This window comes from Pyrus communis, chromosome 1 (genome assembly GCF_041283825.1).
Source record: "Pyrus communis isolate YQ-2024b chromosome 1, ASM4128382v1, whole genome shotgun sequence".
Classification (NCBI taxonomy): domain Eukaryota; kingdom Viridiplantae; phylum Streptophyta; class Magnoliopsida; order Rosales; family Rosaceae; genus Pyrus; species Pyrus communis.
In genome coordinates this window covers 2295459-2318856 of record NC_142565.1, presented here as the reverse complement: position 1 = coordinate 2318856, position 23398 = coordinate 2295459, and the positions used below count along the sequence as shown (strand labels likewise).

The 23398-nt window shown below is 37.9% G+C and overlaps 4 protein-coding genes and 1 long non-coding RNA gene across 8 annotated transcripts; 2 read left to right on the top strand and 3 right to left on the bottom strand.

The window, feature by feature from the left end:
• Positions 1 to 329: 329 nt before the first annotated feature.
• Positions 330 to 3015, bottom strand: LOC137720728 (RNI-like superfamily protein). 3 transcript variants are annotated; one of them, XM_068459839.2, is made up of 4 exons: positions 2770 to 2894; positions 2239 to 2342; positions 1595 to 2002; positions 330 to 1049 (listed from the first exon to the last, which is right to left on the bottom strand). In XM_068459839.2, exons 2-4 carry the CDS (start codon positions 2274 to 2276, stop codon positions 491 to 493), a joined length of 1005 nt encoding a protein of 334 aa, XP_068315940.2. In that variant the 5' UTR covers positions 2277 to 2342; positions 2770 to 2894; the 3' UTR covers positions 330 to 490. The 3 variants fall into 3 exon arrangements, with proteins under 3 accessions (XP_068315940.2, XP_068315939.1, XP_068315941.1); XM_068459838.2 differs by lacking the exon at positions 2239 to 2342 and having other exon boundaries at positions 2770 to 3015; XM_068459840.2 differs by lacking the exon at positions 2239 to 2342 and having other exon boundaries at positions 2523 to 2853.
• Positions 3016 to 4803: 1788 nt separating this feature from the next.
• Positions 4804 to 7306, bottom strand: LOC148698950 (uncharacterized). Its single transcript, XR_015961287.1, has 3 exons — positions 6447 to 7306; positions 5741 to 6352; positions 4804 to 5651 (listed from the first exon to the last, which is right to left on the bottom strand). It is a non-coding gene; the product is annotated as an uncharacterized LOC148698950 (long non-coding RNA).
• A 2217-nt stretch (positions 7307 to 9523) lies between these two features.
• On the top strand, positions 9524 to 12062 carry LOC137721487 (WD repeat-containing protein RUP2). Of its 2 annotated transcripts, XM_088692038.1 has the most exons (2): positions 9524 to 10858; positions 11586 to 12062. In XM_088692038.1, exons 1-2 carry the CDS (start codon positions 9652 to 9654, stop codon positions 11615 to 11617), a joined length of 1239 nt encoding a protein of 412 aa, XP_088548164.1. In that variant the 5' UTR covers positions 9524 to 9651; the 3' UTR covers positions 11618 to 12062. The 2 variants fall into 2 exon arrangements, with proteins under 2 accessions (XP_088548164.1, XP_068316686.2); XM_068460585.2 differs by lacking the exon at positions 11586 to 12062 and having other exon boundaries at positions 9526 to 11310.
• Positions 12063 to 15531: 3469 nt separating this feature from the next.
• LOC137720647 (pre-mRNA cleavage factor Im 25 kDa subunit 2) lies at positions 15532 to 18549 on the top strand. The gene is made up of 7 exons (XM_068459736.2): positions 15532 to 15844; positions 15967 to 16012; positions 16612 to 16705; positions 16831 to 16904; positions 17269 to 17355; positions 17474 to 17584; positions 17881 to 18549. The coding sequence occupies exons 1-7, from the start codon at positions 15726 to 15728 to the stop codon at positions 17947 to 17949; spliced, it is 600 nt and encodes a 199-aa protein (XP_068315837.2). The 5' UTR covers positions 15532 to 15725; the 3' UTR covers positions 17950 to 18549.
• LOC137720646 (pentatricopeptide repeat-containing protein At3g29230) lies at positions 18517 to 20494 on the bottom strand. Its single transcript, XM_068459735.2, has one exon. The coding sequence runs from the start codon at positions 20451 to 20453 to the stop codon at positions 18681 to 18683; it is 1773 nt and encodes a 590-aa protein (XP_068315836.2). The 5' UTR covers positions 20454 to 20494; the 3' UTR covers positions 18517 to 18680.
• Positions 20495 to 23398: the final 2904 nt, after the last annotated feature.

Genomic DNA, 23398 nt, shown 5'->3' with positions numbered 1-23398 from the left:
AGGAAAGAAAAAAAGTAATATAATGTGAATCCTCGGTTTTGGAAGCAAGAAATTACAGCATACAATACTGGAGTTGTATGGGTCCAGATTCTCTCCGGATTCCTTCCATCCGGATCCTTCAACTCTCTGCATTCTCCGATGGGTGCTGGCTCAGATTGCCGACCCGCCACGCCCACACCGTCATTTTCCGGCCCTTGGTTGCCCAAAATTGGAACCAAGTCGTCCCAAATAGAGATAGAAAAGAGTCGGAGAGAAAACCTCTTCATCAGGTAGTCTTATGTAAAGTATTAATTACAGTAATCACATTATGTACAGTATTAACACATTAATTAGAACGAAAAGAAAACCTCTCATCAGGTAGTCTAATGTGTCGATGAAAAGGAGACGGAGTTTTATTCGTTCACAAGGCAATACAGTCATCAAAGATTACAAAAGCCAGCTATAGTTTCTAATCCACACAAAAAGTTACAGTCACATTCTCTTGCTGTAATCAGCAAGCTAGGGAGCTCACCTCATCTTCTTTCCATAGCCCTTCTTCGTACTTATACCACCTCATGATTCCCTCGTCGTTTTTGGTCCTTTGGCACATCACGCAAGAGTCCTGCATGCATGTTAAAAATCTTTGCAACCGAGAGGCCTTCTCGAGAATAAGCGGATCGAGTTGTCTGACAAGTCTCCTAGTTGCAGGAGGCGGAGGGGTTTCGATTAGAAGGCAGTGTGAGATGTTGAGAACTTCTAGGTGTTCTAGGCGATCCAAGATCATGATCAAAACATCCTTTAAGAGCGTCGAGCACCGGAGGCTTAGCACCTTCAGTTTTGGAAGATGTTCAACTAGTGTTGAAGCAAAGAAAATATCACAAGGACCCATGATCTTCAGTTCACTGAAATTTTTGCAGTTCCTTTTTATCTCTTCCAAGAGGTACGGGGGATTCGCTATGCTAGGCATTGTTAGCGATTCAAGCTCTTTCCAGCAGCGAATGGCCTTGCAGATTCCAGTCTTTTTTATTCTGTTCCAAGCCGGCATAACCAGTCGCTTCAGCTGTGGGCACCTGTGATTAAAAGAAACCACCTCATATTCCCACTTCCAACATTTGACATTACGCTAGCATATAAACTTTCGGGTGAATCACTCATAAATCACAGCTTGCACTACAAAAGCATACTATCTGAAGAACAAGAAAGGAAGCCAGAACTCCAATACCCAAAATTTAATATTATTTGTGCTAATTACAATAAAGTTTTCAATCGATGCATATGTCCTGAAGTGAACTAAATTCGAACAAAGTTTTAATTGCGGAGATGGAACCTATAACGTAAAAGATATAGAGTTTGCTAACATATCTTTTGAATTAGAAAGAATTGTTTTGCGGAAAAAGTGAGTTAATAAACGCTTCCAAATGAAATATAGTATATGGTAAATTGTAAATGTTAAATGAATTAACGCTTTTATACGCGACACACGAGATTACTTCTATAGCTATGGAATGTAAACGCAGATATGCAAACATTAACGGAAGGTGGGATTAAAGTTCTAAACTACAATCATAATTGGAAAAGGTAAAATAAACATTGAGATGCAAGTTTAATGAGTTACCTTTCAGCAGTATACGTCAACTGATCATCGCTCACAAATAAGTTGAAATGGAAAACCAATGTCATTATGTTTCCCTTGCTGAGACTCAATGAAGTCTTCAAAATACGAGTCAATGTCTTATCGGACCGGCCATCCACATAGACATAAGGCTCCAATGGTATTTTGATGAAATTCGATTTCAACATCGACAAATCAAGCTTTTTCCACAGCAGAGGATCACAGCAAGCCAAGCGCCACGCACTACAAACGTGAGCAATGCCCGACGTTAACTCAAAGATGTCGAAAGACTGAAAAATCCTCACCAGTATGTCAATATTCAGGTCCTCCCATTTTCTCACAGGGAAGCCACCGTCTTCCATTTCACCAGCTTCCCAACCACCTCCAAACAGCCTTACTCCATCACAATTGCTACATAAACACGCAAACGAAATCAGTACTCCAAATCTACAATTCACCAAAACAAACGGCAGCCGGACATTTACAATTCAAGGCCTGCGATTTCTAAAGAAAATAACGCTCGAATTAAACAGTCGCTTTGAGGACTTGTATCGGAGTCTCAGTCACAAATGGCAAAGTTAGACACAGATAACTGTCGAAACGAAAGAGCAAAGGATGAAATGACAGATATAACAGAGCACACATACTTTACAGCATCATGCAGATTGCAAACTGAAGAACACATATTTGTTGGCTGACTGGGGATTAATCAGAAATACTAGGTTTCGATTGATTTAATAATCCTGTTTTTCTGAAAATAAATAAATAAATAAATAATAATAACAACAAACAATTAGCCAAAGACCAGTTATTTTTTACCAAAAAAAACACAGAAATGCTAATTTCAATGGCGCATTTATCCAATTTGCAGCTGAATTAATAATCTAATACAGAAAACAAAATTTCCATGACCAAAATCAAGAGATCAAACCTTCTTTACTACTAGATCTCGAAGTTTCCATATCCAATTACAAATTCGAACAATTTGGATTCATGGCTGCTGAAAAATCCAATTTTGACCAGAATTTTGATGCTTAATTGCACCAACCAGATCTATCCATATCTCAATCCATTCACTTCACAGCTCACACAGAAACAAAAAAACAACCAGCAGATGATATGATGATACATGCAGAGAGAGAGAGAGAGAGAGAGAAGAGGGAGAGGAGAGAGATTACATTAGAGTTCTGGTTCTTGAGGAGGGTTTATCAGTCATCTGGTCTCGGTGGGTGTTGGTGGGGGTGTGTTGGGTGGCCACGCCTGCAAATAATTGTCAGAAAAAATGTTTCTCTTTTTATTTTTTTGTGTGCTAATGTTGTTTCTAAATTCTAATTATTTCCGAAAAAAGAAAGCCGGATTCTTTGCGGTCCAAATTACCAAAACAGGCCTGTTAACTTTACAGCTACCCCTCTCCCGCCCTACCTACTAGAGTGACGGAACACAACTAACTGTCTGTCTATCTATAATCTATCTACTTTCTTTTCTGGGCACGTGCTCATCTCCTGAGCTCTGTGTCTATGTCTCGAGAATCTTAAGAATTCTCAAATCGTATTCGTTAATCATATATCGTGAGATTTTTTTTATTTAAATTTAAATATAAACAGTATTTAATAAAAACTGATTGTACGATATATATAATAAACGAATGCAAATGAAAGATTTTCCAAAATTCTCACAAAAAGAATTCAGATAATATCCTCATTCGTATGACTCAGCCGGCAGAGACCGCAACCTGCAGGAGTTCAAGTCAAACTCAGAATACTTAGCCTCGTTCCAACGCCAACGTCGTTGTACGTTTGATTATTAATTACGGTTTTTATATTTAAACGTCATTACCATTTAATCGGAATTAAATTTGTAAATTAAATTTACAAATTAAACGATGTGTTATCAATAGAAAATGAACACGTTTATTAGCATTTGAGTAATAATTCAATCATTAACTTCTATATTATTTAGTTTCTAAAATTTAATATTCTTAGCATTACTCCACTAATTAACTTCATTTTTGGTCTGATTATTATTTATGACCTAAGATTTTTTTATGATGGAATTTATGACAATAGTTGGTTCAGGCGTTTTTTTTTTCTTCTCTTCTTTGGATCCAATTTGGATTTTCTTTATTTAGCTCTACAAATTTTCTATATTTAAAAAGAAAAATACATTTGTGAGAAGTGCAAAATAAAATTACAAACGGAGAAAGATGGAGACCGGGAATACAAAACTCTTCACTCATAAAAATACCATCTACAAAACTGATGAATTTCGTCCTTCTAAATTCGTCTCTGATCGCTTGCTGTTGCTGTATACATGCCATATCACTTACGGGAAAGGCTATTTATCTGCGAAACAGACGAGAATGTTACGGGGTGTTGACTCTAAGAATTACAAAGTCTACGTGGCACGCATGCCGAGTAACTAATGAGCTAACTACGTCCTTCGGTTGATGCAGGGTGTGCCAACTCGTCGGCCGAGGAGTAAAATTTGTTGATGTTGCGTTGAGCGTGTTGCTAACTTCTTGATCTTGCGATTGCGGCCGAGGAAGGAACATGTCTTGGCCTTCGGGTTTTAGAGCTTGAAGACAAGGTTGCTAGTTCTGCAAAGTTCAATATCAAATTCGCCTCTCAGGGTACCGAATGTAGTAACCTGGTAACACCTCACTTCGCCAAAAAGGCTAATGAGATGACCTCTGCCAATAAGGATTCGAAAATCCTTCTCGACCGAGACTTAGATAAATAACCAGTCGGCCTCGACGCAGTGTTGTTTATCCAAACTGAATGTGCTTCGGAAACGGCTTATTCTATGGCAACAGTGTTGTTTATCCAAACTGAAGGTGTGTTGGCGGAAAAAAAAAAAAAAATCTCAAGATATTTGAGAAGTTTGCGCATGACAGTTGTGTGTTGAATTGGAGGTCCTTTTTACGTTGCCACGGCATTTGTATTTATAAGATTGATGTACTTGCTTGGCACGTCTAGATAATTGTGTAGAGTCTGACTGCAACTCTAACTTGCTGAAATCTGATCCGTGGCCTTCAAATTTCGTGACTTCTAAAATAAAGCCTATCTAGGCTTTATCACACCACAATCAGAACCCTATTCCACCTAGGCTTCTGATCTTATTAAAAATAAAAACCTCAAGCAGAAACCTTTACTTTCATCACCATGCAAAAAGCCTAGTTTGAATAAAAACCTCAAGCAGAAACCTTTACTTCCATCACCATGCAAAAAGCCTAGTTTGAATAAAAACCTCAAGCAGAAACCTTTACTTCCATCACCATGCAAAAAGCCTAGTCTACGTAGGTTTCTTGTGTCATCATCATAACCTAGGGTTATCACATCACCACCAAAATCCAACCCTATCTAGGCTTCTTCATAATCTTTACCCATGCATGCATCCTGATCCCTACCATACTCTAAATAGGCAACAATCAATTTGAACCACCTGACGCCACCCACATTTTCACATGCCAAAACACCCAGATCAACTTCAATTGTGTTGTCACGTTTCCAGTTGGAAATACATATCACATCTTTCATAATAAACTATTATTAAAAGATAATTATGATAAAACACCATAACATTATCCTCTAATAATAACAAAATGAATTATCTCCACTTTTCATCTGACGGTGTGAAGCTATACTCACTCAACGACCTTGATTGCACAGGCAGATAGTGTAAAATCGGATCCAAACACGGGGTCACTGTGTCATCAAACAATGCGGTTTTCAAATTCATAAAGAATTTCTCGGAACCATCTCTATCTCCTCCAAAATCAAGCTCCATCCTGCAGGAAGGCGCTCGGGAGATTCCAGCATTGCATCTTGCTCTTGTTGCTTTTTTGGTCTGTTGCCAGTGATTTCAGCAACCACTTTTTGTCATGCCTATTTCTTTCCCGGCTCCTTACTACTGCCTCCAACCTGAACTTTAACTCGGTACCTCTATCAAGTGTCTTGTTCCAGACACGCTCAGGAATTCCACTTGCGCGTTACAAGCTGTTTCCGGTACAAACTGAAGAGAGAGTCCAATTTCTCATTTGCCAATTGAACCTCCTTCCTTGCTTTAGCAACCAAATAAAATAATTTGACAATCTAGAATTAGAATAAAAAAGAGATGTCAAATTCAGAATGCGAAACTCATAGTACAAACCTCGGGAAATTGGCCACCAGAGATGATAAGTTTAATAGATCCTGTCTGTCAGCTGCTTCCTTGTTGAGCGCAGATAACAATTTTGCAGCTTTTCCAACTACAGTGGATGACGAAGCAGACAATATCAACTTCCTCAACAGCTCAGAGCGTACTATATCTCCTCGCAAATTTTCTGTGCTTCCCTCTTCTACAATTTGAAGTTGTTGAAGTTGTTGTCCAGCATATAAAATAGTTTGTATGAACTGAGCACACCACTTGATGAGAAACTGAACAAGCTAGGTAAGGCAAACTACATAGGTGCACCAGGCCCCAAATGCAACCAAATTTGACCCAGACGATATAAAATTAATGATTTACAAACGTACAGCCATTCAAATTGTAGGTTGGAGAAGAAGTCGGCATCACCTCAGGTGGAGTGGCAGTCCGATGAAAGATCCTTGTTATCCCACGTTGAATATCGGGTGATCGTCCCAAAAGTCGTCAAAACTGAAGAAAGTAAATAAGTCAACTCTGGGTTCAAACTTGTTACAAAAGAATCTTCCGCATCTTGCTGTTCAATATTCCGAGGAGCTTTGGAAGACCCCATAGATTCTGCAATCTCAAAAACAGCATCTAGACGAGCAGAAATCATGTTTCGATTACATAAAGGGTGAGATACCTGTACCATTCAAAGGAACTATTAACTAATGGAAAATGAAAAACTTACATTTCGAGAGAAAAGACAACAGTTTACACGCATTTCATACCCAATGCCTCATTTGCTTCCTCCAATATATAGTTTTGCTTGGAAATGTTTTTAAAATAACTGAAAGTTCATTTGGTGAAATTATTTTTGGGTTCCAACAGCACTTGAAGTGCTTTTTGCAAGAAGCAACGTTTTTCCATAATTCATTTGCATTTCTACTAAAAATTAGTTCCAAAAGATTTTTAGTGCTTTTAGTGATTTTAAAAGCACTTCTATTCCTCTTTACTTGAAAGTGAGAGATCTTAGATTTGAATCTCGTGATGGCGAATTTGATACCAAATTGGCTGCCCATTGTGTGGTTTTGCCGAACTCTCTCTCCCCTTAGTGTAAAAATATTGATGTACAAAAAAAAAAAAAAAAAAAAAAAAAAAAAAAAAAAAAAACCACTTCTAAACGAAGCATATAACCGCTAAAATATATAAAGAATGGATAATGTTATTCACACATCTGTTTTTAGCCCTAATCTCTATTACTCGAAATCTATTTATCTACACCTTTATCTTGCTCTCTTCCTCACTACCCGCCCTTGGCCACCTCCCCAAACCACCAACATTCACCTATCCATCTCTCCTCCCCACCGGATTCATGCCACACCCTGACACCCCCAACTATTGTCCAAATCAGGCCACAACCCCCGCGAACCTAACCACCCCAAAACCTACCTTCCCAGGCCGATTTCATATTCCCAGTCCTGCCCTTTTTTTTTTTTCTCTATATATGCGGTATGCCCAAGCACCAACACTTCAAGTGCGTGGCAAACGAACCCAAATTAAAACGGAATGCAAGGGGATTATTTGTAGATTAGTAAGTAACGAGCATTCACTCTCGTACACCATATATCTCAAGTACAATTTCCCTTATCTTAATATTGTTTGTATATACGAATAAAAAACATACTTAATCATCTTCTGATCTTGACCCTTAGTTAGGCCGACCAATTAATAACATGATACCACATCATAAGAAGGGAAACAATGTGTTCGAAGCATCGAACAATAATATCAGTAATATGAAGGGAATCATATGTTAATAGTGTTAACGTGTTGATATTAAATAGTCATACAAACTAGTTGTTACGTGATGGATACAATAGTGATAATGTGTCCTTATTAAATGATCAGACAACTAGTTGTTAGGTGACAGATGCAAGTCTTTTTCTGATACAAAACTTTAATGGGATTCATTTTCCAAAACTACTTTTGATAATAAAATCAATTTAGATCTCTCTCTCTCTCACGCATTTTCGTACTTGTTTTTGAGCTTAAGTGAGGTTGAGAAAGTGTTGGCAAAGCACGAGGGGGGAAAGGAATTGAAGGGGATGAGGATAAAAGGCATTCCTTAGACCACGTAATGCTGAGAGGACAAAGAGACTCTGTCCACTTTCTCCCATACGTAAAATTGAGGCACAAAAATGTCCAACAATCCCTCCAATCCAAAGACCCTCTGGCCTCCACCTTCTCTTGATCTGCACCTTCGCCACCAATTTTATTCTATATTTTCATTCATATGCGTTAAATATACACCCCCACTCCTACTACTCATCTCTTGTAAAATCAATAAAAATTAATTCCTAAAAGTAGTATAAGTGTGAATAATTATTGGTTTCTATTTTGGAAATTCCATAAAACCCCCTTTTTATTTAAAATTTAGTCTTATTAATAAGATAGGAGATGGTTCGAAACTATTACATTATTTTAGAAAGATGAAGTTTCAAACTCAGAATGTATGCGTAGAAATTCAACACTCTATCTACTAAAATATTAGACTACATACCATAAAACCCCATTTCTTTCAGTTGTATATGTACATGCATGATTTACAAGATCGACCAAAAAAGAAATGTATGATTTACATGTAACTGCACATGACTCTAGCGGAAAAAAAAAAAAAAAAAAAAAAATCTAAATGACAAGATAAATCTATGAAATATATGCAATGATTTGACGGTGGTTTCAAAATCTATATATGATGTCATTTCACAGAATATCTGTTTCATGATCATGAGTTGGAAGTTTACTATTGGCCAGTTTTGTGCAGTGGGATAGAACACAATGCATGAGAGATTTTTCAATGTGATCGTCATACGGGATAGTACATCATGTGTCGTTATATAAATGGTGGGGTGTGTTAAAAATTTAATAACTTGAAAAATAAAATTTCCAACCACTTACATAAAAATATATGATGTACCACATGTGTTCTCATCACAACTAAAAAATTCTCCTTGCATGGGACTGCATAAATATCCCATCTACTAACATATCACCTGCATGCATTAATTGGAGGGTCAATTTCTATATAAGTGCAAAGAGGCTTTAGAATTAGTTGAGGGGTCCATACCATATCGAAGTTCAACGCCTGAATCGTTTATTTTTTAATTTTTTAATTATGACTAATTTTCAAAAAAATTAACACGCACTTCTCCAATTCAACATTGGAATGATAATAAGAGATATTGGCGTACGTGTGTGTATATATGTGTAGACACACACAATACAGTTAGTTGGGAAATTGAATGGCAGACATGAAGAATTGATTATATGAAACAAGTGTTGGAGAATATATAAGATCCATAAAATAGTTTACAATTAACATATATATGATTGGTGTTGGCTCTAGAGACTGAATATCGACCAAGTTTTAAAAAATATTGACGTTGGCTCTAGAGATTGAATACCGACCGAGCTCTAAAAAAGATTGGCGTTAGTACCGGTATAATAACTTGATCGGTTCTTGATGTGAGAAATGGTTTCCCTTGTGACCTTGTCTGGAGCCACTCGTGAGAGAGCATGTTGGAGAACATATAGGATCCCACATCGGTCATATATTACAAATAATATGCAATTAATATATAAAAGTTTCACCCTTAATATCACCGAGGTCTTTTATGATAAACCAAACACTTAATAATAGGTGGTTAAGTTGATACAATATTGATAATATTTGTAATGAATATGTTTGGGCTTTGGAAACTTTATCAACCAGTTGACAACAAGAAGAAGGAAGAAAAGTGAGATTATATAGAATAGCTAGCTTGCTACCTTCCCTATCTACTTACGTAGCTATCTGAAGGACTTATCCACATCCCTCTTCAATACTAGTATATGGTTTATGGCAGCCTAAAATTACGCTTCCTCACCACCACTCCACTTGATATGAATGGGAAATGAAAAACTTCTCCTCAGGATTCCATTTCCCAGACCAACCAAGAATTTCAGAAGAAAGAGAAAGCACAGAGGAAGGTAAATTAGTACAACAAGAAGTAGAAAAAAGATCAGAGTTCAACAATTGTGAATGGGATTTCAGTCTCTCGACGGTTGTGTCCTCCAACGACTGCCGCGGCGCCGCATCCAACACCCTCGGTGTAATCGAGTTCGACCCATCAAACACCATCTTAGCCACCGGCGGAATCGCCAGAAAAATCAGAGTGTACAGCCTGAAATCTCTATTGCCCAATTACGATAATCAAAGTTGTGGAAGTTCAAGTGATACTATGGCGGATTTGATAGACCACGTAGATGCATGCGACTACACCATTTGCACTCCCGCCAAGCTCAGCAGCCTCCGCTGGCGCCCCGGATCCGACGGCCGGGTCATGGCCTCCGGCGACTACGACGGCGTCGTCACGGAATACGACCTCAAAACAAAACTGCCCATCTTCGAGCGCGACGAGCACGGCGGGCGCAGAGTCTGGAGCGTGGATTATTCGCATTCTGATCCGGTTCTCGGAGCGTCTGGCTCCGACGATGGGACACTACAGATGTGGGACCCTCGCTGCGAGGGCGGGGATTGCGTGGCGAGTGTACAGCCCAGTGACGCGCGAAGTCCGGTCTGCTGCGTGGAGTTTGATCCGTTCGGTGGCGCGCTTCTGGCCGTTGGATGCGCGGACCGGAAGGCCTACGCCTACGATGTTCGGAAAATGGCGGGCCCGGTTATGGTCTTCCACGGACACAGGAAAACCGTGACGTACGTGCGGTTTCTCGACAGCCGTACGGTGGTGACAGCTGGAACGGACGGGTGTTTGAAGCTGTGGGACACGGAGGATTCGCGGGCGATTGAGACGTACAAGGGGCACGCGAACAGTCGGAGCTTTGTTGGGTTATCGGTGTGGAGAAACGGAGGGCTAATTGGATGCGGGTCGGAAAATAACCGGCTTTTCGTGTACGATAAGAGGTGGGGCGAGCCCATTTGGGTCCACGAGTTTGGGGCGGTGGCTGCCGGTGGCAGTAGTGGTGGGTGCGGTGACGAGGAAGGCGCGTTTGTGAGTAGCGTGTGCTGGCGACAAGTTGGTGAGGAGCAGTGCACGCTGGTGGCGGGTGGATCAGATGGGGTTTTGCAGGTTTTTCTGGGGAGGAGGAAGTCACTCACGTTGGGTTAGAAATTGTTGAAAATTCAATTAATTGAATATTTATTTCATAAAATTTATAGAGATTGTTCCTAGAAAAATTTTAGCTCAAAATTAAAGTGCCATTTTGTTATTGTTAAGGTTGTGTGAAATTAGTTTTTTAACATTATATTCATTATGATGTGGATAGTCATATCATTTAAATTAATCAGAATTTAATTTAAATTAAAAACTATTTAAATTAATCAGGTTTTTCTGGGGAGGAGGAAGTCACTCACGTCGGGTTAGAAATTGTTGAAAATTCAATTAATTGAATATTTATTTCATAAAATTTATAGAGATTGTTCCTAGAAAAATTTAAGCTCAAAATTAAAGTGCCATTTTGTCATTGTTAAGGTTGTGTGAAATTAGTTTTCTAACATTATATTCATGAAGCTATGTATGATCCCAAGAAATATTAAGGAGATTCTTTCAAAGTGAGATTATATTTTCTTCTAACATTATATTCATGCATCTATATATTAGTTTTACAGTAATGTTATTCTTACCATGTTTTTATACCACATTTATATACCACCTTACGTGACATCTGATGTGGATAGTCATATCATTTAAATTAAAATAAAAACCATTTAATAAACCAATAATTAAAAAAAAAAAAAAAAAGTTGGAATTAAAAACTATTTAATAAACCATTCGCAAAATCTGCAATATCATCCTTTGCGGCTATGATAAAGACCATCATACTTCATCAGGAGGAAGAGATGAAGTTAAAAGAGAAGTTTGAGGAGACATGGAAGGAGTTTCTGTGTAAAAGATAGGCCTTTGAACACTGGTACGAAAAGTATGTGCAGAGGCACGCTGAAATGGATTAGGAGAGAGGTGAAGATGCAATTCCCAAGGACCTGGTCTCAGAGAAGAAATTCATTGCTGAGAGCTTGAAGAAGAGAATGGAAGAGGAATGCGAAGCTCACCAAAGACACTGTATCCAGGTGAGGGATAAGTCACTTGGGAGTCTCAAAACTTGCTTGCCTGAGATCTTCCGCGCCATGACAAACTACACTAATGCATGTTCCATTACTTCGTCTGCTTCCATCAATGGCGAGGCGGCTGAAAAAAAAAATGTCATAAACGAACTGGCGTGGAAGAATAAACGGGAGAAAAAGCAGGATTGAATGGGGAAGGAAGGAGAAGACTCCTCATATGCCACAATCACCCTTTTTTTTTTAATTATTGGTTTATTAAATGGTTTTTAATTTAAATTAAATTCTGATTAATTTAAATTATGTGGATGTTCACATTAAATGCCACATAAGGTGGTATATAAATGTGGTATAAAAACATGATAAGAATAACATTACTAGATTTTTTTATAGACTCTCTGTCAACTTAACGTTCATTCCCGTGCCAATATAAATATTTTTTCAAAAACATGAAGTGACATAGATGTCACGAAACGTTTCACTTTTGAAAGAGCCTCCTTAATATAATCTTTTATGAGTTTTCCTGAATTAATAAAGCTAATGCATAACATCCATGTAGTGCGTTTATTGCATGGCATTACTAAATTGCATGTATTTTTGTGAATTTGCCCCAAGTATTTATTTTTGTTTAAAAGTATGAGATTGATACAAGGAAAACTAATGAAAATGATTTGAAAACTTTGAGTTTTAATGATAAAGACAAAATAAAGGGTAAAATGAATAGTACCAGAATTGATTTTTGAGTGTAAAATATGGTTTTTCGTTAGAGTGAATAGTACCGCGGAATTTTTGTTAAAACTCCCATTGATATATAGGGTAGTGTTTGGTACGAAGACGGGATGGAACAAAACAGAACGGGATGAGACGGAACAAAACGGAATAGAGGTTCCATGCTACGTTTGATACGCATAGGATGAAATGGACAATTGTTCTGTTCCGCATTTGATACGCACATGATGGAATAGAACGAATGACTAAATGACAAACTTACCCATATTTCTTCGTTGATTCCATTGACTCAACCTCAAGGATTTTCTGCAAAACTTGGATTTTTTACAGCCATATATATGAAGGTGGAGTGAAGGTAAAGCAAAGAAATTTTGCATCTCTTCGACTTCAATGGTTATGCAGAGAATAGACTTGATGCAGAGTTGAGATCTCATCTGCACCTTCGCCCTTCCTTCCTCTATTTATTACCTCCCCATCACTTCCTTCTTCCTCCATTGGTCCATCCTCACCCCATCACCTAAAAATTCTCAAATTCCTTCGCAAACCCAATTACTCTTCCCCTCAAAGTTTCATTCCATCTTTCGGTTCAATTTGGAATTTTAGAGTTTTCAAGGAGTCTGAGATTTGGGGTTATTCTTAGGGAGGAGGATTCTCTACCCTCCTAATCTTTCTACCTTTCCATGCCCTCCTATTTGAACAGTCACGGTTAAGTCACGTCAATATCTTATATTAATTTTTTATAGAGATAATAAGACAAAAAATAATGTGTGAGAAAAGATGATGAAAGGGAATGAGAATAGGAGGGTAGAGAATCCTCCTCTTACTCTTAGACGCAGATTTTACAAGAAAAATGCTTCTACGAAGCTCATCGACGCCCGTGCCCAACTCATGGATGCCACATTCCCAAGGTTCAACATTTTCCGATCAGCAACCGGAAATGGTGCTGCAAATCCCGAGGGGAAAAGGAGGCGTTGGAGGATCTGGAGATTAAGGAGGGGGAAGGGAGGCAGTGGAGGATTTAGTAGTGATGGAGGCCCGGGAGAGAAGGGATAGGAAAGAGGGAGGCTGCAGGAGAGAGGGGTAGCAGATTAGGTTTGTTTTTGTGATTTAGACAGTGTAATTAACGAAAAAGATAAGGGGTATTTTTGTTTAAAAAATTATAATTTTGTGCCTTACGGGTGGAACAAGTCGTTTTAGAGGGAGGATAGAACAAAACTTTAACTAAAATCCGTTTCACGGAACAACGCGTCCCACTCTTTTTGGCACACCAAACGTGAGACGAGTGCGTTCTGTCTCATCCCATGTATCAAACGATACCTAAAAGAATCATCTAGTCGTTTAGATATAAGATAACGGTTGAACGGACGATTCATGAACGCAGCCAGGTTGAACGAGTTAACAACTCAAACGCGTTTGGTCTATTTTTTGAGCAAGAATCACAGCATTTATCTATGTTTCTCGGAATTTTTGGCCTACATCACTTTTTCATTCCTAGACGTCCATTTCAATCGTGCAACTTGCATGAAACCCGTCCTTTTGTCCTCAACTGCGAAGAGAGAAGTTCCATTAAAGGCGACCGAACGGGCGCCCCCTAATTGCTAGATCAACCTGATCTACTAGGTTATTACCTTATCCATAAAAAAACAGTGAGCTGGCTTGACCAAGGAAGATTTTTTTTAATGTAACCGAAACACGAAGTTGGTACACCACTTGCCATTATATAAATAGTAGAATATGTATTAAAAAAATTAATAACTTAAAAAATAAAAATTTTCACTACTTATACAAAAACATGTGTTATACCACTCGTGTTTGATCACAATAAAAAATTTCTTCTCGGCCAAAAAAGAAAACAGTGAGCTGGCATTTTGCAGTGACTGCGCAGAGCAGCTTGGATTGTAATAAGCTTAAGATGGCTCACATGGTGTTTGCATGGACAGTTGAAGACAGTTGCATCTTGCATGTTGTCCTTTGCCAATTGCCAACCAGATAGAACGATTGACAGACCAAGGACAAATCTACGTTTGATTACAAGTTATTTAACCTTTTTCTTATTAATTGTACATTACTCGTTTGATCTTGTTATTTAGAGATTTGATCGTAAAGGAGTACTTGTTTATACGTACATGTCTATTTTTGTCAAAATTTTGCTTCCAAATTTCCATTTTTATCATGTTTTTCGAGAAACAAATATATTTGAAGATTAATTAGGTATTTCAGCCATCTTAGACCTACTCATTGAATTTGGTTTGAGAAACGTTACGTATGATCAAATTTATAAACCAAAAGATGTGTCACCAATAAGAAATAAGTATGTTAATTAACACTTAAGTAATAATTCAATCATTAACTTTTCTGTCATTCGGTTTACAAAATTTGTACAAATTTAGTCTTTCTAAATTACCCATTTGGTTTTTCAATTTTTCATTGTATGGTTTATTTAATCCTTGGAAATCAAGTGCTAACAAAGGTATGTACATTTTGTAATAAACACTTAAGGTGTTTCTTACAAGATTTACTTGCATTTTTACTAATGATTGGTTATTGCAATAAGCACTCCAAATATACCTTAATTTTTTAATTAGTAAATCTGGCTCGTTTGTTGGACTGAATGAGATTGAGTCTTAGAGATATGATTGAATTAACATAGACTTGTAAGATAAGACTTGTAACCCATATATAAGGATAAATTAAATGAATTTATAGCTCATTATTTCAAATTCTGTTCATCTTACATTTTAATACAACAAACAACAGAATAAACTCAAGTATTTTTTTAATTGCGCACAACCTTCCAACCCATCAAACGGGCCAGAGCTATTGTAAGGAGTAATTATGATTAATTGTCTAAAAGGGTCAAAGTCACAACTAAATCCAGGACCGTCAGATTTGAGTCAACGTACTTATAGAGGACTTTACATCAAATCCGACGGTAGGAAACGAGTCCATGATGTTGGATTTCACAGGTTTCAGAGTGCGAAACGTGAGTACAAGTGTAGAGGTAGAATCCTCCTTGTCCTTTCCAATTAAACTGAACCCTCGTCGCCTGGGTTTTGAATCTCTCCCCGTCTCCGCTTTCTCCCACCTCTATTTCCACCGATCGCCGTCGAAGATTACAGACGGTAGGGGTTTTCAGACAGAGAGAGAAAGAAGAGAGAGAGAGAGGGGGAGAGAGAGAGAGAAATGGTTACGTCGGCGGTGGTGAATACGTACCCACTGTCGAGCTACACGTTCGGGACCAAAGAGCCGAAGATGGAGAAGGACACCTCCGTCGCCGATCGCCTCGCCCGTATGAAAGTCAAGTATGTTTCCCCCTTTTTCCAATATTCGTTTCCCCGCATTTAATTGATTCCAATAATTTTAAGATGTTAGTCCCTTTGAAGGGTTCTTTTGAGCTCTAAAACCCTAATTTTTGAATCGGCAGCTATATGAAAGAGGGAATGCGGACCAGTGTCGAAGCGATTTTACTGGTATATGCTTTGAATCAACTGCCCCTCCTCTGCACATAATTTACTGTTCATTTTGGTGGGCAAAGCTCATAATTTCCTTGTATGTGTGAAATATTTAGGAAAAAGAAAGAACTTGTTCGATTGCATATTGTATTTCTTGGTTAATTGACACAGTATTTGTTAATGATCATTATTTGAGTTCCATAACATGCCCTTACACTTCTTGTTTAAATGTTTTTGGATAGTTAACTATTTTACACACAATTCTTGATTAGCATGCTTATCAGAAATTATCAAAAGGGGATTATTTTCTGAGCTGAATGGCCTCGTGGCGTAATTAAATGAGGAATTCCTGCTCTGGTTCTTTAGTTTTTCATCTTCGGGAATTCCGGATTTGTTTGTTTCATGGTTTCTGATAAGAGGCTTCACAAACGCTTTGCAATGTATATTAGATGTTCCTTTAGCTTATTATGTTTTCGTGTTCTGGTCCTCTCATCTTCAACGTTCTACAAGCCCCCAATTCAAGTTTTCATAATTGTCTATTGTATCGCTGTTGACCATGGAATTGATACAAAGGACATGTCTTGACACTTACATTCTTTCTCTTCTTTGCTTTGCAGGTGCAGGAACATAATCATCCCCACATACTTCTCCTGCAGATTGGAAACACATTCTGCAAACTTCCTGGTGGACGACTGAAGCCAGGGGAGAATGGTATGACCTTAATCTTGTATTCGGTCCTTTTCATGGTGCATGCATTTTTACGTAAGTTGATCTTGTTGAAGACTGACCTGTTTTGTTTTGTTTTCTCTCTGGTGGTGGGTCTCTTTATGTTGCAGAAATTGAGGGGTTGAAAAGAAAGTTGACCAGCAAGCTTGGTGCTAATTCACCTACCCTTGTGCCAGATTGGCAGGTACGATTCTCTGATTTACTATCTCTCTGACTATATATGTAAGAGAAATGATGTTAGAAGCTTATAGGGTTATCTGGAAACACATGAGAAAATAACTTCGAAGTGAGTTGAAGTGCGAAAATGTATGAAGATGAATGGACATTCAAGGCAACCAAAAAACGCAGTATAACTACTAGACACATTGGCCTTTTATAGGTGCTTCCTTAGTGATCAATTTCATAAAAGTGACCTTGGTTTATGAGAACTTGTAGCATGTCAAGTTCACAATGCCGCCACTTTATTTGAAATGTTGGAGCTTGAAAATTATGGTTTAGGGCATTTTTATATTGTCACTTCTCATTTTACTTGCCTTCCCTTGTTGCAGATAGGAGAGTGCGTGGCTATCTGGTGGAGGCCAAACTTTGAAACCATAATGTACCCATATTGCCCTCCTCACATAACAAAACCCAAGGTAATATGTCAAAACAAGTCCTGGACAATTTCTGTTGATGACTTTGGGCTGCATATGATTACCCCTTCCTCTCTTTCCCACTCACTGATTTTTTATTTGCCTAATTTTGGTAATGCAGGAGTGTAAGAAGCTTTTCCTTGTTCACTTATCCGAGAGGGAGTACTTCGCTGTTCCCAAAAACCTAAAACTTCTTGCTGTCCCATTGTTTGAGCTCTATGATAACGTTCAGGTATCAAGATCATATGATCATATGGAATTCTTATGCTCTCCTACATAACATTGGAATTTGGCTTGTGTTTGCTGAAGTCTAAGCCTTAAAAAACAATTGCTGCATCAGAATATTCTCAGGATGATGATTCATAAGTATTATACAATTACTTCGTTATGATTTCCCCTGCTTACCCATCTCTCTGTTTTGTAATCTAAGATGAAAACCTTAAACCTTTTGTTCCTTTTATTAAGTTAATCCATTTTGTAAATATTATCTAAATTTTCCTGTAAACTCATGGTGTCTCGTACTTGCAGAGATATGGGCCTGTTATATCTACAATCCCACAGCAGCTTTCCCGATTCCAGTTCAACATGATCAGTTAATGAAGAAGGAATTATGAAGCTACCGTGATATCAATATTCAGTATACTGAAGATCACGTCTGGACATCATTGCGTGGATACCTAAACTCAAAACCGGATATTATTCTTATAACTGAACTTAAGTTGGTTAGTATGAGATCCTTCAGTTTATCCAGATGAACGAAGCATATCTTGTGGTCTGTTCTGTTCATCTATGTTTGGTTATGATCGTATTTGCTAATGCGTTTTGCATTACTCTTGAAACTTTGTCTGAACAGTGGTTGCACTGTGCAAGTTCTTGTTTCTTGGCAAGAAGGTTTGTTAGTTACTTTAGACACCGGGAGTCATACAATGTTGTCTGAGTTATGTTTTCAGATTCTCAATATTTGAGATTTTGTACGAAAACCTGTTCTGCTTTTCTGTAACGATGCGTAGGAGGAGATGTATGTGCTTACTTCTTAGAATGTACCTAACAACTGTCTTAACTTTGTGTAATGGTGGGTAGGCGATGTATGCATTCCCATAGGATTCTTATCGGTTTCGTTCTGTTGGAGCCTTGTGGCATGTAATCATCGTTGTAGAATTCGTCTTTGATCAGTAAAATTCTTCCTTTTTTCGAGAAGTGTATTTTTTTCTTTATATGTTTTTACAAAATGCTGCATGGTGCCTTTGTTCCCCTGGTCCAGGTGTGTTAGGCAAATGTTGCCGAGACCCAAATTGGTCACAAAAATTGGTGGCAAAATGAATGAATTGCTATTCTTTTTTAGGCTCACATTGGTTTGAAGTGAATCTAATTTGTTCTACCTTCTCCTCTCCATATTTTGAGTGGCTTTCGATCTCGGGCTCCTGGGTTCCATTAGAGGCATAAACATGACTGCGTCCTGTGTTCTTCCAAATCTTCTTTTCTTCCATTCTCTCTCTTGCACTTTGAGCCTCTGGCCATTGCCCCGCCGAGGCACGCATGTTAGCCAAGAGGACATAAACCCCGGATTCGTCTGTTTCCAACTCAGTAACCTTCTCTATCACTTCCTCTGCCAACTTAAGGTGACTAGTTTCTCTGCAACCCCCAAGCAAGGTTCCCCATATAGCAATGTCGGGGTTATACGGCATTTCCTTTGCCATACGTAGTGCTTCCTCCACCCGACCATTTCGGCTCAGCAAATCGATTAGGCAGCCAAAATGCTCAAGCTTTGGCACAATCGCAAATTCTTTGTCCATGGAATGGAAGATTCTTTGGCCTTCTTCTACCAAGCCTCCATGGCTACAAGCAAAGAGAGCAGCTGTGAACGTGAAGTCATTCGGCTTCAACCCTTCCTTCTGCATCAATGAGTATATCTTGACGGCGTCTTCTGCTCTTCCGTGGATAGCGACCGATCTAATCATAACATTCCAACAAAATACATCCCTCTTTCCTATCTTGATAAACAGAGCAAAAGCTCTGTTTATGTCCCCACACTTCGCATACATGTCGATAAGGGCAGTCCCTGAAATGGTTCCGAAACGAGACCAATCTTCTATCAAGCTGTGTGTCCATTTCCCGAACTCTAGGGCACCCAAGTGGGAACAAGCTGACAGAACCGAAACAAATGTATATCCATCCGGAACCACACCTTCCGAATGCATTTGCACAAAAACATCCAATGCTTCTTCATATTGTCTATGCTGGTTGTAACTTGATATCATACTATTCCAAGACACCACATTCTTGCGCGGCATTGTGTCGAAAAACTTTCTTGCCGTTATAAGGTCTCCGGCATTGGCATACACTCCGATCATCAATGTCCACGAGATGACATCCTTTTCCGGCATCCTCTCAAACAGTTCGCTTGCACTGCCTACATCTCTTACTGCAGCATAACCGGAAATCATAGAATTCCATGAAACAACGTCCTTGTCAGGCATATCATCAAACAACTTTCTCGCACTCTGAACATCACCAACGCTCGCATACCGTGAGATCATGCTGTTCCACAATTCTACAGGTTTCACACGCATATAATCGAACACCTTGCGGGCATCATTCAAAGTCCTATAATTTACAACACCCGAGTCGCAGGAATCCAGCATTTTAACATACATATTGAAAAGGGCATTAGCAACCGCCAGATTTGACTCGAACCCATGCTTTACAATATGGCAATGCACTTGTTTTCCTTTTCCGTACCAACCCAATTTAGAGCAGGAGTTCAAGACATATGGGTAGGTGAAGTTATGGGGTTTGATTCCTCTCAGAGGCATTTCATCAAACACTGAGACGCATTGCTCGAACGGACCGTTGATATCGTACCCTCTAATCATGGCGTTCTGAATCACAATGTCGTTACTGAGTTGAGGACCCAGTTGGGAAAATATGAGATAGGGATACTCCATGGATCCAAACTCGGTGCTCCGCCGGAGAAATTTTGAGAAAATTTGGATGTTCTGGTTGATAGAGGTTGTGACAATGAGGGCATGGATTTGCTTCAACTGTTTGAACGTGGATTGTGGTAATAGTTTCGAGAGAGTGAACTCTAAGGAACCTCGCATGCTAATTCACTAGCTCTTTTGCTTTTGTCTGTCCTTTTAATTCTTTTTTTTTTTTTCGGGTTCAAAGAAAAAGGCAACGATACAACAGTAGGGAGTGTAGTACAAGTGGGAACCGGATCCTTTCCGGACCAAAAAATTTTGAGTCTAAAATTAAATGATCCGGATTATTGGAATTTGATTCAACGGTTACAAACAGAGGATCTCTTAAAAGTTATAATAATTGTAGCCGTTTAATCAAATTTCAATGATCCGGATCATTTGATCATTAGGCTCAATTCATTTGGATCTGAAAGGGATCCGGTTATGTACAAGTGCGCTTAGAAAACAACGAGAACCCTCCATTCGAGATTTTGTATTCGATTTTCTCAAGTTCTAATATCGTTTATGATGATGATAAGTAGAGTTGTGGATGCACTGACGGAAGAAGTTATGTATTTCAGTATGCGTCTTGTGCGACGCTGTTTCTATCTTGAAGTTTTTTTTCTCCTGTGATTTTCTTCAGGAAGGGTTTTCTGACGGAGGTCCATTTGTTTTCTTTTTGTTGTTTTCCTCGTTATACCTATTTATGAAATCACTTACGTGGGTACATTTTTTTTTCATTGATTTGAGAATATATCCATGTGAAGTTTATTCGAAGAAATTTATACCGATGTTATTAAGCATAATATCTATTTTTATTTTTGTTTTGAAGAATGTACCTATGTTTTGGGTTTGAAGAATCTACCAAACGCTTTATGATACATGGTTTTTCATTTGATTTGATGAATGTACACATGGTTATTTTTATATGTGCATATTGTATTTATGCGAAAACATATTTTTTTTTTAAATTTAATTTTTTTTCATGTGGTGGGGAGTATAATTTGTTTTTGAATAGTTTTAAAATCACAAATCATGCGTTTTATTCAAAATCTCATAAATATATGCAACTACAAATCCTAATTTTAATTTAAAATAAAATAACTAACATAGAAATACATTAATACTAAAAGTTAGAGACTTCGATCAACTTAAAACGAATAAGGTTTCAATCAAACAATATTGATAACTAGGGACTGCATCCAAAGTTACCCTATAAACTATTGGTAAATAATGTGAAAACCACTTATCTTTTATGAATTTTTTTTTATTTGAACTCATATAACCTCATTCTACACTCAACTTTATGAATTGGGTGATGAAGGCAAAGGAAGTAATAGCCGTTGGTAATTATTCTTCTCTTTCCTTTTTTTTGGTCAATATCCATTGACTTTGTGCTTGATCATATTGGTTTTGTTAACCAAAAAAATCTTAGCAAATCTAATTTATAGAGTAATGTAATGGTAAAGATTTTGAAAAGATCAAGAGTAGGATTAACTATTATGATAAAGATTAATAAGCCCCAAGGCATCATTTCCATGGTGCCCATATATAAAACAATGTTTAGGAGTTGGTGAATGATTATTATTGTGTTCTTTTTTTGGTGTCATATCCTGTTGTCTTATTTGTGTTTGCCTCTGAAAAATACTCAGTTGTTTAAGCAACCAACAAACTTATTTAATGTGGAAATTAAGCAGAAGGGTAAAGCATTGAGCAACGTAGAACCAATTGCTTTGTAACAGTGTACACTTAATTAATAGATCAAATGCTGTCTTAATCTCTGTCGTTTTCACTTGTGCTAAAAGAATACTTTGTAAAGAGAGGAATTAGGGTTTTGTTTCTTATGTTTAAGGGTAGATGCTGTATCACTGAATCTAGGAGTCCTCCTTCGATCTGAAATTTTTATCGTTCATGAGTGACCGAAGATTACAGTTCAGTACTTCTTCATTTCGATCCGACTTCCATGCATGAGAGATTGCAGACAACCCTGTCTTCTCTAACACGGAAGAACCAGGAAAAAGAGTTGCATCCATTGATATATGAAGCTGCAGATGGATGACCAATGAGTTGTAATACAAAAAATGAACAACTTGGTGTTTGGCCAAGTCTTCCCAATTCATAAATCTTTGACTTGGTTCATGGAATCGATTTAGTTTTTCTGATAACCACATTCTTTACATATTTGTCATAATTGAGTTCTCTCTTAACAATTTAAAACTTCCAACCAAACAAAAATACTTACTTTAGCAAAATTAGAACGATGGAAACCCTAATTTATACAGCTCCCCCTCTATAGACCACAGCACAGCATCTTGATGGAAGTCAAAGTTTGGATTGATGATAAATAATTTTAGACTTTGCAGGAATATTTTTTCACAACGGGATAACACGTGCATAATTAACAACTAATAAACTCCATCGAACTAATCACATAGGTTTTACCTACTGAACATGAAAGGATCAGTCTAACCACTCAAGTTGATCGAGGATAACTTAATCATTCCAACAACACCAGTATTGTCCCCAACTGGTATTAGTTGGAGTGGGATTAGGGTATTTAAACTCCTCTTTTCTCATATCCGTCAGGTGTGAGGTTTTAAGCTTCAGCATTAGTTGAGTGAAATTAGGGTATTTAAACTCTTATTTTCTCATAAATGCGGTCAATGTGGGACATTTCAACATGTATTAATAATGTTCTTATTTGCTTGCTGTCAAATAATTTACGACCAATTACTTAAATAAAAGTATCATTATCGTTAACATAATCAACACTGTCCTCATTTATAATGATGTAATCCTAGTTTCGAAACGAAGAGGTATCAAGAAAATCAAAGAACAGACAAACCTCAAAACATCCAAATTACTGTCTTTTATCTCCCTGAAAATATAAAATATAAGCGAAGAGGTATAAAAATTTAGGTAAGAATCTAACACATGGAATATGAATTAATACCAATCATATGAAGCTTTTAGAAAAAGGCCACCCCATGAAATCAATGCATCTGGCCATGGATTTACATTAATATATTTTTTAGGTCATTTTGATATAATAAATTTACATCAAGAAACTTATCCCACAACCCATT

Coding starts and splice junctions, on each gene's coding strand:
- LOC137720728 (XM_068459838.2), bottom strand. CDS start 2,807: ATGACTGATAAACCCTCCTCAAGAACCAGAACTCTAAT. Junction 2,003..2,769: donor TCAAGAACCAGAACTCTAAT/GTAATCTCTCTC, acceptor GTGTTTATGTAG/CAATTGTGATGGAGTAAGGC. Junction 1,050..1,594: donor TTGACGTATACTGCTGAAAG/GTAACTCATTAA, acceptor TTTTAATCACAG/GTGCCCACAGCTGAAGCGAC.
- LOC137721487 (XM_088692038.1), top strand. CDS start 9,652: ATGAAAAACTTCTCCTCAGGATTCCATTTCCCAGACCAACCAAGAATT. Junction 10,859..11,585: donor GAGGAAGTCACTCACGTTGG/GTTAGAAATTGT, acceptor ATACTTCATCAG/GAGGAAGAGATGAAGTTAAA.
- LOC137720647 (XM_068459736.2), top strand. CDS start 15,726: ATGGTTACGTCGGCGGTGGTGAATACGTACCCACTGTCGAGCTACACG. Junction 16,013..16,611: donor GTGTCGAAGCGATTTTACTG/GTATATGCTTTG, acceptor TTTGCTTTGCAG/GTGCAGGAACATAATCATCC. Junction 17,356..17,473: donor CTCACATAACAAAACCCAAG/GTAATATGTCAA, acceptor TTGGTAATGCAG/GAGTGTAAGAAGCTTTTCCT.
- LOC137720646 (XM_068459735.2), bottom strand. CDS start 20,453: ATGCGAGGTTCCTTAGAGTTCACTCTCTCGAAACTATTACCACAATCC.